Source organism: Cuculus canorus, chromosome 36 (assembly GCF_017976375.1).
Source record: "Cuculus canorus isolate bCucCan1 chromosome 36, bCucCan1.pri, whole genome shotgun sequence".
Classification (NCBI taxonomy): domain Eukaryota; kingdom Metazoa; phylum Chordata; class Aves; order Cuculiformes; family Cuculidae; genus Cuculus; species Cuculus canorus.
In genome coordinates, this window is record NC_071436.1 from 596622 (window position 1) to 613134 (window position 16513).

The following is a 16513-nucleotide window of genomic DNA, read 5'->3' on the forward strand; positions in this document are numbered from 1 at the left end:
CCCCCCATATCCCCCCCCCCCCGAAGCGCCCCGTTCCGCACTCACGCCGGCAGCCGTCGCCGTGGGGCTCGTGGCCGGCGGCGCAGACGCAGCCCTGGGCCGGGGGCTCTGCCCACCTCCCATCTTCGCGGCAATACATAACGGGAACGGTGGAACCGGCCGGTACGGCTCCGTCCAAGCACCGTCCGGGCACGGCGGCCACTAATTCCCGCGGGATGGTGGCCGGAAAACGCGCCAGACGCGCCGTCACCTCCGGGCAACGATGGAAGTAAACGCGAACGGAAAGTAACGCCATACAAGCGCCCAAATCTTGAAGGGCCAAATAAAGGCCGGCGCGGCGTAACGGGCCCAAACGGAGCGTCTTACGGTTAACGCGGCCGGCGGGACGCGCGGCAGAGCCGCGGCGAGAGAGGTGTTCGGCGGCCACCGTGTCTACCTTAACGTAAGGGTTCTCCAGCCAAGCCGGGCTCCGCGCCGTCGCCGTATCGGCGTCGGCTTCCAGGTAGAAGACGTTGAAGGTTTCTTTGCACGGGCGCGGGGACGCGGCGCGGCGGCGGCGGCGGGCGGCCATGAGGATGCTGGCGTTGCTAAGGGCGTTGCTAAGGAAAACGGGGTTGTTGGGAGCGTCGCTGAGGGCGCCGCTATGAGGATCAGCGTCGTTGCCAAGGCGGATGCCGGCGTTGCTAAGGAAAACGCGGTCCTCACGGTTGTTGCTAAGGATGCTGTTGTTGCTACGGCTGTTGCCGAGTCTGTCGTCACGGCGCCCGCGGAGAATATCGCGATTATTGAGGGCATCGTGGTTGCTATGACGATCCACGGAGGCGTTGTGGTTGTCGAGGGCATCGCGGTTGCCGGGATGACGTTTAGGAGCATCTCCAGAACCAAACGCGTTGCCGGGACAACCCCTTGAAGCATCCTTGGTGCTGGGGCTGTTGCTAAGGGCATCGCGGTTGCCGGGACAACCACCAGGAGCATCACTATCGCTGCTCCTGTCGCTAAGGGCATCCCGGTTGCCATGACGACCACCAGCAGCATCATGGCCGTTGCCAGGGCTGTTGCTAAGGGCATCCCGGTTGCCACGACGACCATCGGGAACATCATGGCTGTCGCTGGGGCTGTTGCTAAGGGCATCCTGGTTGCCACGACGACTGCTGGGAGCATCACCATTGCTGTTCCTGTTGCTAAGCGCATCCCGGTTGCCACGACGACCACCAGGCGCATCATGGCCGTTCCCAGGGCTGTCGCTAAGGGCATCCCGGTTGCCGTGACAACCATCAGGAGCATCACCATCGCTGTTCCTGTTGCTAAGGGCATCCCGGTTGCCATGACGACCGCCGGGAGCATCACCATTGCCGGGGCTGTCGCTAAGGGCCCCCCGGTGTGGGGCAGCCCCCCTGCGTCGCCGCCGCCGCTGCCGTGGGGCCGGGTTGGGGGGCAGCCCGTCGCAGGCGAGCAGCGTGAAGCGCAGTTCGGCGTAGAGGTGCGCGGCCCCCCCGCGCGGCAGCCATGGCGACCGCAGCCAACTGTTCTGGGGGGGCCCGGGGGGGCCGCGCGGAGAGCAAACCTCGAAGGTGCGAACCGACGCCTGAAGCTCCGCGTCCCGCGCGCTCAGCTCCTCCCACTGCCCGGGGGATAAAAAAGGGGGGGGCAAAAAGGGGGGGAAAGAGGGGGAAAAGGAGGGGAATAGGGGGTAAAGGGGGGAAATAGGGGGAGAAATAGGGGGCAAAGGGGGGGAATGGGGGGCAAAGGGGGGGAATAGGGGGTAAAGGGGGGAAATAGGGGGAGAAATAGGGGGCAAAGGGGGGGAATGGGGGGCAAAGGGGGGGAATAGGGGGGAAAGGGGGGAAATATGGGGAGAAATAGGGGGCAAAGGGGGGAATGGGGGGCAAAGGGGGGGAATAGGGGGGAAAAGGGGGGGAAATAGGGGGTAAAGGGGGGAAATAGGGGGAGAAATAGGGGGCAAAGGGGGGGAATAGGGGGTAAAGGGGGGAAATAGGGGGAGAAATAGGGGGCAAAGGGGGGAATGGGGGGCAAAGGGGGGGAATGGGGGGAAAGGGGGAGAAATAGGGGGTAAAGGGGGGAAATAGGGGATAAGGGGGGAATGGGGGGAAAAGGGGGAGAAATAGGGGGTAAAGGGGGGAAATAGGGGGAGAAATAGGGGGGAAAGGGGGAGAATAGGGAGCAAAGGGGGGGAATGGGGGGAAAAGGGGGGGAATAGGGGGGAAAAGGGGGAGAAATGGGGGTAAAGGGGGGGAATAGGGGGCAAAGGGGGAGAATGGGGGGGAAAAGGGAGAAATAGGGGGTAAAGGGGGGAAATAGGGGGAGAAATAGGGGGCAAAGGGGGAGAATAGGGAGCAAAGGGGGAGAATGGGGGGCAAAGGGGGGGAATAGGGGGGAAAAGGGGGAGAAATGGGGGTAAAGGGGGGGAATAGGGGGTAAAGGGGGAGAAATAGGGGGAAAAAGGGGGAAATAGGGGGGAAAGGGGGGAAATAGGGGGTAAAAAGGGGAGAAATAGGGGGTAAAGGGGGGAATGGGGGGAAAGGGGGAAGAATAGGGGGGAATAGGGGGGGAATGGGGGCAAAGGGGGGGAATAGGGGGCAAAGGGGGAGCCCCACATCACCCACAGCTCCCCTCATACTCCCCTGTGCCCCCCATGTCACCCCCACATCTCCCCACATCCCCACCTGCCCCCCACATCCTCCCGTGCCCCCCACATCTTCCCACACCCCCTGTGCCCCCCACATCCCCCCGTGCCCCCCACATCTCCCCACTCCCCCCACATCTCCCCACACCCCCTGTGCCCCCCACATTCCCCCGTGCCCCCCACACCCCCCACATCTCCCCACACCCTCCGTGCCCCCCACATCTCCCCCCATCTCCCCGTGCCCCCCACATCTCCCCACACCCCCCGTGCCCCCCACATCTCCCCACATCTCCCCCCGTCCCACCTGCCCCTCGCCGGGCGGGTGCACCGTCCACTCCAGGTCTGTGGTTCCCAACCGCGTGTCGAGCACCAGCTCTGGGGGGCAGTGACCCATAGCGACCCACGGCTGCCCCACAGCGACCCACAGTGCCCCATAGCAACCCACAGTGCCCCATAACCACCCACAGTGCCCCCAAAGTGACCCACAGCTGCCCCATAGTGACCCATGCTGCCCCCAAAGTGATTCACAGGTGCCCCACGGTGACCCACAGCGACCCACACTGCCCCCACAGTGACCCACTGCGACCCACACTGCCCCATAGCGAACCACACTGCCCCCCCAGTGACGCACGCTGCTCATAGCGACCCATGCTGCCCCATAGCAAACCACACTGCCCCCACAGTGACCCACACTGCCCCATAGCGACCCACACTGCCCCCAAAGTGATTCTCAGCTGCCCCATAGCGAACCATACTGCCCCCACAGTGACCCACACTGCCCCCAAAGTGATTCACAGCTGCCCCACAGTGACCCACAGCGACCCACACTGCCCCCACAGTGACCCACACTGCCCCATAGCAAACCACACTGCCCCCACAGTGACCCACATTGCCCCATAGCAACCCACACTGCCCCCAAAGTGATTCTCAGCTGCCCCACAGCGACCCACAGCGACCCACACTGCCCCCACAGTGACCCACACTGCCCCGTACTGACCCACGCTGCCCCCAAAGTGATTCACAGCTGCCCCACAGTGACCCACAGCGACCCACACTGCCCCATAGCGAACCACACTGCCCCCACAGTGACCCACACTGCCCCATACTGACCCACGCTGCCCCCAAAGTGATTCACAGCTGCCCCATAGCGACCCACACTGCCCCCCCAGTGACCCACACTGCCCCATAGCAAACCACACTGCCCCCACAGTGACCCACAGCTGCCCCATAGCGAACCATACTGCCCCCACAGTGACCCACACTGCCCCATAGCAACCCACTGCCCCCAAAGTGATTCTCAGCTGCCCCATAGCGAACCATACTGCCCCCACAGTGACCCACACTGCCCCATACTGACCCACACTGCCCCCAAAGTGATTCACAGCTGCCCCACAGCGACCCACAGCGACCCACACTGCCCCATAGCAAACCACACTGCCCCCACAGTGACCCACAGCTGCCCCATAGCGACCCACAGTGCCCCCACAGCGACCCACACTGCCCCATAGTGACCCATACTGCCCCCAAAGTGATTCACAGCTGCCCCACAGCGACCCACAGAGACCCACACTGCCCCATAGCAAACCACACTGCCCCCACAGTGACCCACAGCTGCCCCATAGCAAACCACACTGCCCCCACAGCGACCCACACTGCCCCATAGTGACCCATACTGCCCCCAAAGTGATTCACAGCTGCCCCATAGCAAACCACACTGCCCCCACAGTGACCCACACTGCCCCATAGTGACCCATACTGCCCCCAAAGTGATTCACAGCTGCCCCATAGCAAACCACACTGCCCCCACAGCGACCCACACTGCCCCATAGTGACCCATACTGCCCCCAAAGTGATTCACAGCTGCCCCATAGCGAACCACACTGCCCCCACAGTGACCCACACTGCCCCATAGCGACCCACACTGCCCCCAAAGTGACCCACAGCTGCCCCATAGTGACCCATGCTGCCCCCAAAGTGATTCACAGGTGCCCCATGGTGACCCACAGCGACCCACGCTGCCCCCACAGTGACCCACTGCGACCCACACTGCCCCATAGCGAACCACACTGCCCCCCCAGTGACGCACGCTGCTCATAGCGACCCATGCTGCCCCATAGCAAACCACACTGCCCCCACAGTGACCCACACTGCCCCCAAAGTGATTCACAGCTGCCCCATAGCGACCCACACTGCCCCCAAAGTGATTAACAGCTGCCCCATAGCGACCCACACTGCCCCCAAAGTGATTAACAGCTGCCCCATAGCCACCCACACTGCCCCCAAAGTGACCCACGGCTGCCCCATAGTGACCCACGCTGCCCCCAAAGTGATTCACAGCTGCCCCACAGCGACCCACACTGCCCCCACAGTGACCCACACTGCCCCCACAGTGACCCACACTGCCCCCACAGCGACCCACACTGCCCCATAGTGACCCATACTGCCCCCGAAGTGATTCACAGCTGCCCCACAGCGACCCACAGAGACCCACACTGCCCCCACAGTGACCCACACTGCCCCATAGCAAACCACACTGCCCCCACAGTGACCCACACTGCCCCATAGTGACCCATACTGCCCCCAAAGTGATTCACAGCTGCCCCACAGCGACCCACAGCAACCCACACTGCCCCATAGCAAACCACACTGCCCCCACAGTGACCCACAGCTGCCCCATAGCGACCCACGCTGCTCCCACAGCGACCCACAGATCCCCTCCTGCCCCTCACAGCGACCCACAAGGGTTGGGGGACTCGGGCATCTCAGCCCCACATCCCAGAGGGATCCCAGCCCCACATCCCAGAGGGATCCCAGCCCCACATCCCAGAGGGATCTCAGCCCCACATCCCGGGGGCATCTCAGCCCCACATCCCAGAGGGATCCCAGCCCCACATCCCAGAGGGATCCCAGCCCCACACCCAGAGGGATCTCAGCCCCACATCCCAGAGGGATCTCAGCCCCACATCCCAGAGGGATCCCAGCCCCACATCCCGAGGGGATCCCAGCCCCACATCCAAAGGGATCTCAGCCCCACACCCAGAGGGATCCCAGCCCCACATCCAGAGGGATCCCAGCCCCACATCCCAGAGGGATCTCAGCCCCACATCCAAAGGGATCTCAGCCCCACACCCAGAGGGATCCCAGCCCCACATCCCAGAGGGATCCCAGCCCCACATCCCAGAGGGATCCCAGCCCCACATCCAGAGGGATCCCAGCCCCACATCCCAGAGGGATCCCAGCCCCACATCCCGAGGGATCCCAGCCCCACATCCCAGAGGGATCCCAGCCCCACATCCCGAGGGGATCCCAGCCCCACATCCCGAGGGATCCCAGCCCCACATCCCAGAGGAATCCCAGCCCCACATCCCAGAGGGATCTCAGCCCCACATCCCAGAGGGATCCCAGCCCCACATCCCAGAGGGATCTCAGCCCCACATCCAGAGGGATCCCAGCCCCACATCCCAGAGGGATCTCAGCCCCACATCCAGAGGGATCCCAGCCCCACATCCCAGAGGGATCCCAGCCCCACATCCAGAGGGATCTCAGCCCCACATCCAGAGGGATCTCAGCCCCACATCCAGAGGGATCTCAGCCCCACATCCAGAGGGATCCCAGCCCCACATCCCAGAGGAATCCCAGCCCCACATCCAGAGGGATCCCAGCCCCACATCCAGGAGGATCCCAGCCCCACATCCCAGAGGGATCTCAGCCCCACATCCCAGAGGAATCCCAGCCCCACATCCAGAGGGATCCCAGCCCCACATCCAGAGGGATCCCAGCCCCACATCCCAGAGGGATCCCAGCCCCACATCCCAGAGGGATCTCAGCCCCACATCCCAGAGGGATCCCAGCCCCACATCCCAGAGGGATCTCAGCCCCACATCCAGAGGGATCCCAGCCCCACATCCCAGAGGGATCTCAGCCCCACATCCAGAGGGATCCCAGCCCCACATCCCGAGGGGATCTCAGCCCCACATCCCAGAGGGATCCCAGCCCCACATCCCAGGGGGATCCCAGCCCCACATCCCGAGGGGATCTCAGCCCCACATCCCAGGGGGATCCCAGCCCCACATCCAGAGGGATCTCAGCCCCACATCCCAGAGGGATCTCAGCCCCACATCCCAGAGGGATCCCAGCCCCACATCCCGCTCACTCACCCTCCTCAGCCATTCCCAGGGGGACCCACAGCCAGAGCAGCCACAGCCCCATAGCGGCCCCACAGCTGAGGGGGGGGTTTGGGCCTAGAATAGGAGGGGGGGGGCAGAATTTAGGGTCAAATTGGGCCAATTTAGGCAATTCCAGGTGTTTCGAAAGCGTCCGGCCCGGTGTCCGAGTGTCCGTGTGCCCCCGTCCCCGTGTCCGTGTGTCCGGGGGGGCCCCCGTGTCCCCCCCCTTTCCCGCAGGAAACGCCTTTGTTGAGCGTTTCCCTGGTTCGGGTGGGGGCAGGATGTGGGGCCGCGACCCCGGGAGGGGAACTGGGAGGGACTGGGAGGGACTGGGATGGAGAGGGGGACAGTGGGGGGAGAAGGAGTTGGGGGACTGGAAAGGACTGGGGGGGGCTGGGAGGGAGGGGGGATGTAGTGGGGGTACTGGGAGGTTCTGGAAGGGAATTGGGGGGGACTGGGATGGACTGGGATGGACTGGGACGGACTGGGATGGAGAGGGGGACACTGTGGGGGGAAGGATTGGGGGGACTGGGAAGGACTGGGGTGGACTGGGAGGTTCTGGAGGGGAACTGGAAGGGAATTGGTGGGAACTGGGATGGACTGGGGGGGACTGGGAGGTTCTGGAAGGGATTTGGGGGGCACTGGGAGGGACTGGGAGGGACTGGGATGGAGAGAGGGACACTGGGGGGGGTGGATTGGGGGGACTGGAAAGGACTGGGGGGGGACTGGGAGGTTCTGGAGGGGAACTGGAAGGGAATTGGTGGGAACTGGGATGGACTGGGGGGGACTGGGATGGAGAGGGGGACACTGGGGGGAAGGATTGGGGGGACTGGAAAGGACTGGAGGGGATTGGGAGGGAGGGGGGATGTAGTGGGGGTACTGGGAGGTTCTGGAAAGGAACTGGGATGGACTGGGGGGGACTGGGATGGAGAAGGGGACACTGGGGGGGGAAGGAGTGGGGGGACTGGGAAGGACTGGAGGGGACTGGGAGGTTCTGGAAGGGAATTGGGGGGGACTGGGATGGACTGGGGGGGACTGGGATGGAGAGGGGGACACTGAGGGGAGAAAGAAGGATTGTGGGGGGACTGGGAGATACTGGGGGAGACTGGGAGGTTCTGGAAAGAAACTGAGAGGGACTTGGGGGGGAACTGGGATGGACTGGGATGGACTGGGAGGGACGGGAGGGGAACTGGGTTGGAGTGGGGGCACTGGGAGAGACCAGAAGAGTACTGGGAATGGTGGGAGAGGGGACTGGTGCGAACTGGGGGGGGCCTGAGTTGATACTGGGATGGACTGGGAGAGGATGGGGAGGGAAAAGAGGACACTGGGAGGAACTTGGGGTGAACCGGGATGAACTGGGAGGGGACTGGGGGGCACTGGGAGGAACTTGGGGTGAACTGGGATGAACTGGGAGGGGACTGGGGGAGACTGGGAGGGGCCGGAGGCCCTGGATTGGCACTGGGACAGAGCGGGAGGGAACTGGGGGGCAACTGGGAGGGGAAATCGGAGAAGATTTGAGGTGAAAGTTGCGTTTTTGGGGGAGTTTGGAGACCCTTTGGGGTAAAAAGTGCACTTTTGGGGAGTTTGGAGAGAGCTGTGAGGAGATTTGGGGGTGAAAGTGGCAGTTTCGGGGGTAAATTTGAGGTAAAAAAGAGGTTTTCAGTAGTTTGTGAGGGGATTTGAGATTAAAAAATATCCTTTCGTTGTGTTTCAGACGAAATTTGAGAAAAATTAAGTGAAAATTTATGTTTTCAGACAATCTGAGAAGAAAACGTGAGGTAAAATTTGCATTTTCAGACTATTATTACAAGAATTTCCTGTAAAAAATAAGTTTTCTGGTAGTTTTTGAGGTGATTTTGGGTAATAATCGCATTTTGTTGGAGTTTGAAAAGAAATTTGAGAAAAATTAAGGGAAAATTTATGTTTTCAGACAATCTAAGAAGAAAATGTGAGGTAAAATTTGTATTTTCAAACCATTATTACAAGAATTTCCTGTAAAAAATAAGTTTTCTGGTAGTTTCTGAGGTGATTTTGGGTGATAATCGCATTTTGTTGGAGTTTGAGAAGAAATTTGAGAAAAATTAAGGGAAAATTTATGTTTTCAGACAATCTAAGAAGAAAACGTGAGGTAAAATTTGTATTTTCAGACTATTATTACAAAAATTTCCTGTAAAAAATAGGTTTTCTGGTAGTTTTTGAGGTGATTTTGGGTAATAATCACATTTTGTTGGAGTTTGAGAAGAAATTTGAGAAAACTCGAGGTAATAATTGAATTTCTGTGGAGTTTGGGGAGGGCTGTGAGGAGATTTGGGGTGAAAGCGGCAGTTTCTGGAGTAGATTTGATGTAAAAATCACTTTTTTAGGGAGCTGGTGGGGGGATTTGGGGTAAAAAGTGCACTTCTGGGCAGTTTTGGGAGGGGTGTGAGGAGATTTGGGGTGAAAGTGGGAGATTTGGGGAGGATTTGTGGTAAAAAAACAGTTTTTTGAAGGTTGTGAGAGAATTTAGAGTAAAAAAGACCCCTTTTTTGTGGGCACTGGGATGGACTGGGAGGGACTGGGGGGGTGTAGAGGGGCACTGGGATGGACTGGGAGGAACTGGGGGTGTGTAGAAGGGCACTGGGATGGACTGGGAGGAACTGGGAGGGTGTAGAGGGTCACTGGGAGGAACTGGGGGGGTGTAGAGGGGCACTAGGATGGACTGGGAGGAACTGGAGAGCTGTAGAGGGGCACTGGGATGAACTGGGAGGAACTGGGGGGGTGTAGAGGGGCACTGGGATGGACTGGGAGGGACTGGGATGAACAGAGGGGTCACTGGGAGGGACTGGGAGCGACTGAGAGGGCACTGGGATGGACTGTGAGGGACTGGGATGAACAGAGGGGTCACTGGGATGAACTGGGACGCACTGGGATGAACAGAGGGGTCACTGTGAGGGACTGGGAGTGACTGAGGGGGCACTGGGATGGACTGGGACACACTGGGATGAACAGAGGGTTCACTGGGAGGGACTGGGAAGCCCTGCGGAGGGGACACGGGGAGACTGGTGCGCCGGGGAGGGGTACTGGGATGGACTGGGAGCACTGGTAACCTGAGAGGAAAGCAGCGGGACGAGCGGCTCCTCGCGCCCCCACAGGCGCTCAAGATGGCGGCGCGCGGCCATGGCGGGTCGGGGGCGGCTCCAGCGCGGGCGGCGCGCAGCAAGATGGCGGCGCCAGCGTCACGTGGTCTCCGACTGGCTCCGGGAGGGCAGTGGCGAGGATACACTATAGAGTTCCGGTCCTCCAGGACATGGGCTAGAGCGTCCCCTCGCTACCATAAAGAACGCGGCTTATGAGGGGGTCGCATCGCTCTTTCTCCACGGCAGAACGAGGCTGTTCTCTCCCCGCGCGGCTCCTCCGCGCCGGCTGAGCCTGCCGGTTGCCCTCCACTCCTCTCCAACCTCTAAATCATAAAGGAACCGCGAGGTCCTCCCGCGCGCCTAGAGCGGCCGAGCTCAAGACAACCCCCCCCCCCGCGGCTGACGTCACGTCCGGTTGGCGCGGAGCGGAAGCGGAGCGGGCGGCGGCGCGCTGGGCAGAGCGCGGCCGAGGGAAGCGCGTGGAGGTGAGAGGGGGCGCGGGGGGGTTATGGCGGAATAGGGGGGGAAGACGTCAAGATCGGGGGGGCTTTGAAGGAGGTGGAGGGGTTACGGGGGGGGCTGAAGAATTAGGGGGTGTTGGGGGGTTATTGTGGGGTACTGGGAGGCACTGGGGAGGGGCTGGGATGGACTGGGATGCACTGGGAGGGTTTAGGGAGGGACTGGGCTGGATTGGGGAGGGCCTGGGATGTACTGGAGGGCACTGGGAGGACTTAGGGAGAGACTGTGATGGACTTTAGGGGCACTGGGAGGGTCGAGAGAGGGACTGGGATGGACTGTGGACGGCCTGGGATGTACTGGGGGACACTGGGAGGACTTAGGGATGGACTGGGGATGGACTGGGATGGACTGGGAGGCTCTGGGGAGGGCCTGGGATGGATTGGGAGGCCCCGAAGAGGGACTGGGGGGCACTGGGAGGGTCTGGGGAGGGACTGGGCCAGACTGGGGAGGGATTGGGCTGGACTGGAGAGGGCCCGGACTGCACTGGGATGCACTGGAAGGTACTGGGAGGACTTGGAGATGGACTGAGGAGGGACTGGAAGGCCCTGGGGAAGGACTGGTGTGGACTGGAAGGTCCTGGGTTGGACTGGGATGCACTGGAGGGCACTGGGAGGACTTACAGATGGACTGGAAAGGAACTGGGATGGACTGGGAGAGCTCATTAAAGGGTCTGGGGGCTCTTGGGGGTCTCTGGGAGGGGTTGGGGGGGGGCGAGGCAAGGGATTGGGGGGGGGGGGGGGATGAGGGACCCCAAAGGGTTATGGGATAGTGGAGGTTTTTTGGGGAGGGGAGAGTGAATGGGATCTGCGGAGGAATCTTAGGTGCAAAGGATCATGGGATACTGGAGGGCTTGAAGGGGGGGGGGTACTGGGTGCCAGGGAACTTGGGGGGCTGCAAAGGTCATGGGGTGATGGGGAGAGCTGGGGAGGTGTGGGGGCTCCCAGGGGGGCTTGGAGGGGAACTGGGGGGGCCCTGGGGGCTACTGGGAGATGGGGGGGGCCCTTAACCTTCCTGTAACCTTCCCCTTTCTCTGCAGTACTATGGGAGACAGCGACGATGAATACGACCGCCGCCGGCGTGATAAATTCCGCCGGGAACGCAGCGACTACGATCGCTCCCGGGAACGCGACGAGCGCCGCCGCGATGATTGGAGTGACCGGTATGGAATTGAGGGGACCGGGAACCCCAACTCAACCCCCCCCCAAAAAAAAACCACCCCACTTTATTGGTGTGTCACGGAGGGGGGGGAGAGGATCCTGAATTTATCTGTTTCCGCAGGGATTGGGATCGCGGGCGGGAACGGCGCAGCCGGGGCGAGTACCGGGACTACGACCGGACGCGGCGGGAGCGCTTTTCACCCCCCCGGCATGAGCTGAGCCCCCCTCAGAAACGTTTGCGCCGTGATTGGTGAGAGACGCCCCCTTCTCCAGAGATCCCTCATGGCCCCCCGAGACCCTTCGCAGTCCCCCCCAAACCTTTTCATAATCCTGCGAAGTTATTTTAGTTCTCCTCAACCCTATTTTTTATCGTCCCCCCCCCCCAGGGATGAGCACAGCGGGGATCCCTATCACAGCAGCTACGATCTCCCCTATAGTGGGGGGGGCGCGGGCCCCACCTATGGCCCCCCCCAGCCCTGGGGGCACCCCGAGATGCACGTCATGCAGCACCACATCCTGCCCATCCAGGCCAGGTAAGGACCCTGAGCCCCCCCTGCAGCACCCCCAAACTCTTCTGCTGTCTCCCCTAAATCCCCACTTCAATCTCCCCCAGCACCCCCAAACTCCTCTGCTGCCCCCCCAAATCCCCACTTCAACCTCCTCCAGCACCCCCAAACTCCTCTGCTGCCCCCCCTAAATCCCCACTTCAATCTCCCCCAGCACCCCCAAACTCCTCTGCTGCCCCTCCTAAATCCCCACTTCAACCCCCTCCAGCACCCCCAAACTCGTCTGCTGTCCCCCTAAATCCCCACTTCAACCCCCTCCAGCACCCCCAAACTCCTCTGCTGCCCCCCTAAATCCCCACTTCAACCTCATTCAGCCCCCCCAAACTCCTCTGCTGTCTCCTCTAAATCCCCACTTCAGTCTCCCCCAGCACCCCCAAACTCGTCTGCTGTCCCCCCAAAATCCCCACTTCAATCTCCTCCAGCACCCCCAAACTCCTCTGCTGCCCCCCCTAAATCCCCACTTCAACCTCCCCCAGCACCCCCAAACTCCTCTGCTGCGCCACAGCCCCCCAAAACATCACGAGTGATGGTTCCGAATCAACTCAAAATGGTTCCGAATCAACTCAAAATGGTTCCGAATCAACTCAAAATGGTTCCGAATCAACTCAAAATGGTTCCGAATCAACTCAAAGTGGCCCCGAATCAACTCAAAATGGTTCCGAATCAACTCAAAATGGTTCCGAATCAACTCAAAGTGGCCCCAAATCAACTCAAAGTGGCCCCAAATCAACTCAAAATGGTCCCAAATCAACCTAAAGTGGCCCCAAATCAACCCAAAACGATTTCAGACCTTACAGAACTGCATCATATGGCCCCAAAATGGTTCCAAACCGTACAAAATTGGATCAAATCTCTCCAAAGTGGCTGCAAACGTCAGAAAACTGGATTTAGTCACCCTAAATAGCCCCAGATTGCTCCAGGGTTGGCTCGGATCCCCCATAATCATCCCAAATCACCGCGATTTGTCTCCAAATCGCTCCAAAATGGCCCCGAACCCCACAAAACTGGATCAAATCGCTCCGTAATGCCCCAAAACGGTCCCCAAAAAATGCCCCCAAGCAGACTGGGTAACATCGCGGAGGTGGATCTGGGCATGGCCCCCCCGGTGATGAAGAGCTTCAAGGAATTTCTGCTCTCGCTGGACGACGCCGTGGACGAAACGGAAGCGGTGAAACGCTATAACGACTACAAACTGGATTTCCGGCGGCAGCAGATGCAGGAATTCTTCTTGGCGCACAAAGACGAGGAGTGGTACGTTGGGGAGAACTTTTCTTTCCAAGAAACACTTTGGTTTTCTCCCCCAAAAGATCTCACTTTTCTCCCCAAAAAATCTCACTTTTCCCTTCAAAAAGACCTCACTTTTCCTCCCCAAAACACCTCAGTTTTTCCCCCAAAAAACACCTCACTTTTCCCCCCGAAAAACACCTCAGTTTCCCCCCCAAAAAAGATTTCACTTTTACTTCCAAAAAGATCTGTTTTTTCTCCAAAAAGACCTGAGGTTTTCCCCCTAAATGACCTCAGTTTTCCCCGCAAAAAGACCTCAGTTTCCCTCGCAAAAAGACCTCAGTTTTCCCCCCAAAAAGGCCTCAGTTTTCCCCCCAAAAAGACCTCAATTTTTCTCCTCAAAAAGACCTCAGTTTTCCCCTCAAAAAGACCTCATTTTTCCCCCCAAAAATACCTCATTTTTCCCCCCAAAAATACCTCAGTTTTCCCCCCAAAAATACCTCAGTTTTCCCCCCAAAAAGACCTCAGTTTTCCTCTCAAAAAGGCCTCAGTTTTCCCCCCAAAAAGACCTCAGTTTTCCCCCCAAAAAGACCTCAATTTTTCTCCTCAAAAACACCTCAGTTTTCCCCTCAAAAAGACCTCATTTTTCCCCCCAAAAATACCTCATTTTTCCCCCCAAAAAGACCTCAGTTTTCCCCCCAAAAAGGCCTCAATTTTTCTCCTCAAAAAAGGCCTCAGTTTTCCCCCCAAAAAGTCCTCAGTTTTCCCCCCAAAAAGGCCTCAGTTTTCCCCCTCAAAAAGGCCTCAGTTCCCCCCCCCAAAAGGCCTCAGTTTTCCCCCCAAAAAGGCCTCAGTTTTCCCCTCAAAAAGACCTCAGTTTTCCCCCCAAAAATAGCTCAGTTTTCCCCCCAAAAAGACCTCAGTTTTCCCCTCAAAAAGGCCTCAGTTTTCCCCCCAAAAAGGCCTCAGTTTTCCCCCCAAAAAGGCCTCAGTTTTCCCCCCAAAAAGGCCTCAGTTTTCCCCCCAAAAAGGCCTCAGTTTTCCCCACAAAATACCTCAGTTTTCCCCCTCAAAAAGGCCTCATTTTTCCCCCCAAAAATACCTCATTTTTCCCCCCAAAAAGACCTCAGTTTTCCCCCCAAAAAGGCCTCAATTTTTCTCCTCAAAAAAGGCCTCAGTTTTCCCCCCAAAAAGTCCTCAGTTTTCCCCCCAAAAAGTCCTCAGTTTTCCCCCCAAAAAGTCCTCAGTTTTCCCCCCAAAAAGTCCTCAGTTTTCCCCCCAAAAAGGCCTCAGTTTTCCCCCCAAAAAGGCCTCAGTTCCCCCCCCAAAAAGGCCTCAGTTTTCCCCCCAAAAATGCCTCAGTTTTCCCCCCAAAAAGGCCTCAGTTTTCCCCCTCAAAAAGACCTCAGTTTTCCCCCCCAAAAAGACCTCATTTTTCCCCCCAAAAAGGCCTCAATTTTTCCCCCAAAAAAGGCCTCAGTTTTCCCCCCAAAAAGGCCTCAGTTTTCCCCCCAAAAAGGCCTCAGTTTTCCCCCCAAAAAGGCCTCAGTTTTCCCCCCAAAAAGGCCTCAGTTTTTCCTCCAAAAAAGGCCTAAGTTTTCCTCCTCAAAAAGACCTCAGTTTTCACCGCAAAAGGACCTCAGTTTTCCCCTCAAAAAGACCTCAATTTTCCTCCTCAAAAAGGCCTCAGTTTTCCCCCCAAAAAGGCCTCAGTTTCCCCCCAAAAAGGCCTCAGTTTTCCCCCCAAAAAGGCCTCAGTTTTCCCCCCAAAAAGGCCTCAGTTTTCCCCCCAAAAAGGCCTCAGTTTTTCCCCCAAAAAAGGCCTAAGTTTTCCTCCTCAAAAAGACCTCAGTTTTCCCCTCAAAAAGACCTCAGTTTTCCTCCTCAAAAAGACCTCAGTTTTCCCCCCAAAATACCTCAGTTTTCCCCTCAAAAATACCTCAGTTTTCCCCTCAAAAATACCTCAGTTTTCCCCTCAAAAAGACCTCAGTTTTCCTCCTCAAAAAGACCTCAGTTTCTCCCCCAAAAAGACCTCAGTTTTCCCCTCAAAAATATCTCAGTTTTCCCCTCAAAAAGACCTCAGTTTTCCCCCAAAAAATACCTCAGTTTTCCCCCCAAAAAGACCTCAGTTTCCCCCTCAAAAAGACCTCAGTTTCTCCCCCAAAAACACCTCAGTTTTCCCCCCAAAAGTACTTCAGTTTTCCCCCCAAAAAGATCTCAGTTTTCCCCCCAAAAAGACCTCAGTTTTTCTCCTCAAAAAGACCTCAGTTTTCCCCCCAAAAAGTCCTCAGTTTTCCCCCCAAAAAGGCCTCAGTTCCCCCCCAAAAAGGCCTCAGTTTTCCCCCCAAAAAGGCCTCAGTTTTCCCCCCAGAAATGCCTCAGTTTTCCCCCCAAAAAGGCCTCAGTTTTCCCCCCAAAAAGGCCTCAGTTCCCCCCCAAAAAGGCCTCAGTTTTCCCCCCAAAAAGGCCTCAGTTTTCCCCCCAAAAAGGCCTCAGTTTTCCCCCCAGAAATGCCTCAGTTTTCCCCCCAGAAATGCCTCAGTTTTCCCCCCAGAAATGCCTCAGTTTTCCCCCCAAAAAGACCTCAGTTTTCCCCCCAAAAAGACCTCAGTTTTCCCCCCAAAAAGGCCTCAGTTTTCCCCCCAAAAAGGCCTCAGTTTTCCCCCCAAAAAGGCCTCAGTTTTCCCCCCAAAAAGGCCTCAGTTTTCCCCCCAAAAAGGCCTCAGTTTTCCCCCCAAAAAGGCCTCAGTTTTCCCCCCAAAAAGGCCTCAGTTTTCCCCCCAAAAATACCTCAGTTTTCCCCCCAAAAAGACCTCAGTTTCCCCCCAAAAAGGCCTCAGTTTTCCCCTCAAAAAGGCCTCAATTTTTCTCCTCAAAAACACCTCAGTTTTCCCCCCAAAAAGGCCTCAGTTTTCCCCTCCAAAAGACCTCAGTTTTCCTCTCAAAAAAATCATAATTTTCCCCCCCAAATTGGCTTTAGTTTTTCCCCCTAAAATACCTCATTTTTTCTTCCCCTCAAAAGCTCCATTTTTACCCTCCAAACACTCCCTTTTCCCCTTTCCAAAACCTCCCTTTTTCTCACCTGAAAGACTCCATTTTTCCCCCGCCGAAGGCTCCATTT

The 16513-nt window shown here is 58.1% G+C and overlaps 2 protein-coding genes across 6 annotated transcripts in view; one reads left to right on the forward strand and one right to left on the reverse strand.

Moving 5' to 3' along the window:
* LOC128849975 (ephrin type-B receptor 4-like) overlaps positions 1-10259 on the reverse strand; it is a 33429-nt gene extending 23170 nt beyond the window's left edge. The window contains exons 1-4 of the mRNA XM_054052735.1: positions 9897-10259; positions 6802-6885; positions 2949-3019; positions 46-1621 (exon numbers count right to left, since the gene is read on the reverse strand). Coding sequence (XP_053908710.1) covers positions 46-1621; positions 2949-3019; positions 6802-6853 — 1699 coding nt within the window. The 5' untranslated portion in view covers positions 6854-6885; positions 9897-10259. The remainder of the gene's footprint in view (positions 1-45; positions 1622-2948; positions 3020-6801; positions 6886-9896) is intronic.
* Positions 10260-10286: 27 nt separating this feature from the next.
* SRRT (serrate, RNA effector molecule) overlaps positions 10287-16513 on the forward strand; it is a 39222-nt gene continuing 32995 nt past the window's right edge. For 2 of the 5 annotated variants that reach the window (XM_054052739.1, XM_054052737.1), the window contains exons 1-5: positions 10288-10411; positions 11482-11604; positions 11724-11852; positions 11989-12135; positions 13228-13419. In XM_054052739.1, the coding sequence (XP_053908714.1) occupies positions 11486-11604; positions 11724-11852; positions 11989-12135; positions 13228-13419 (587 nt within the window). In that variant the 5' untranslated portion in view covers positions 10288-10411; positions 11482-11485. Of the gene's footprint in view, positions 10412-11481; positions 11605-11723; positions 11853-11988; positions 12136-13227; positions 13420-16513 lie in introns of all 5 variants that reach the window. The other 3 variants (XM_054052738.1, XM_054052740.1, XM_054052736.1) reach the window with 2 other exon arrangements.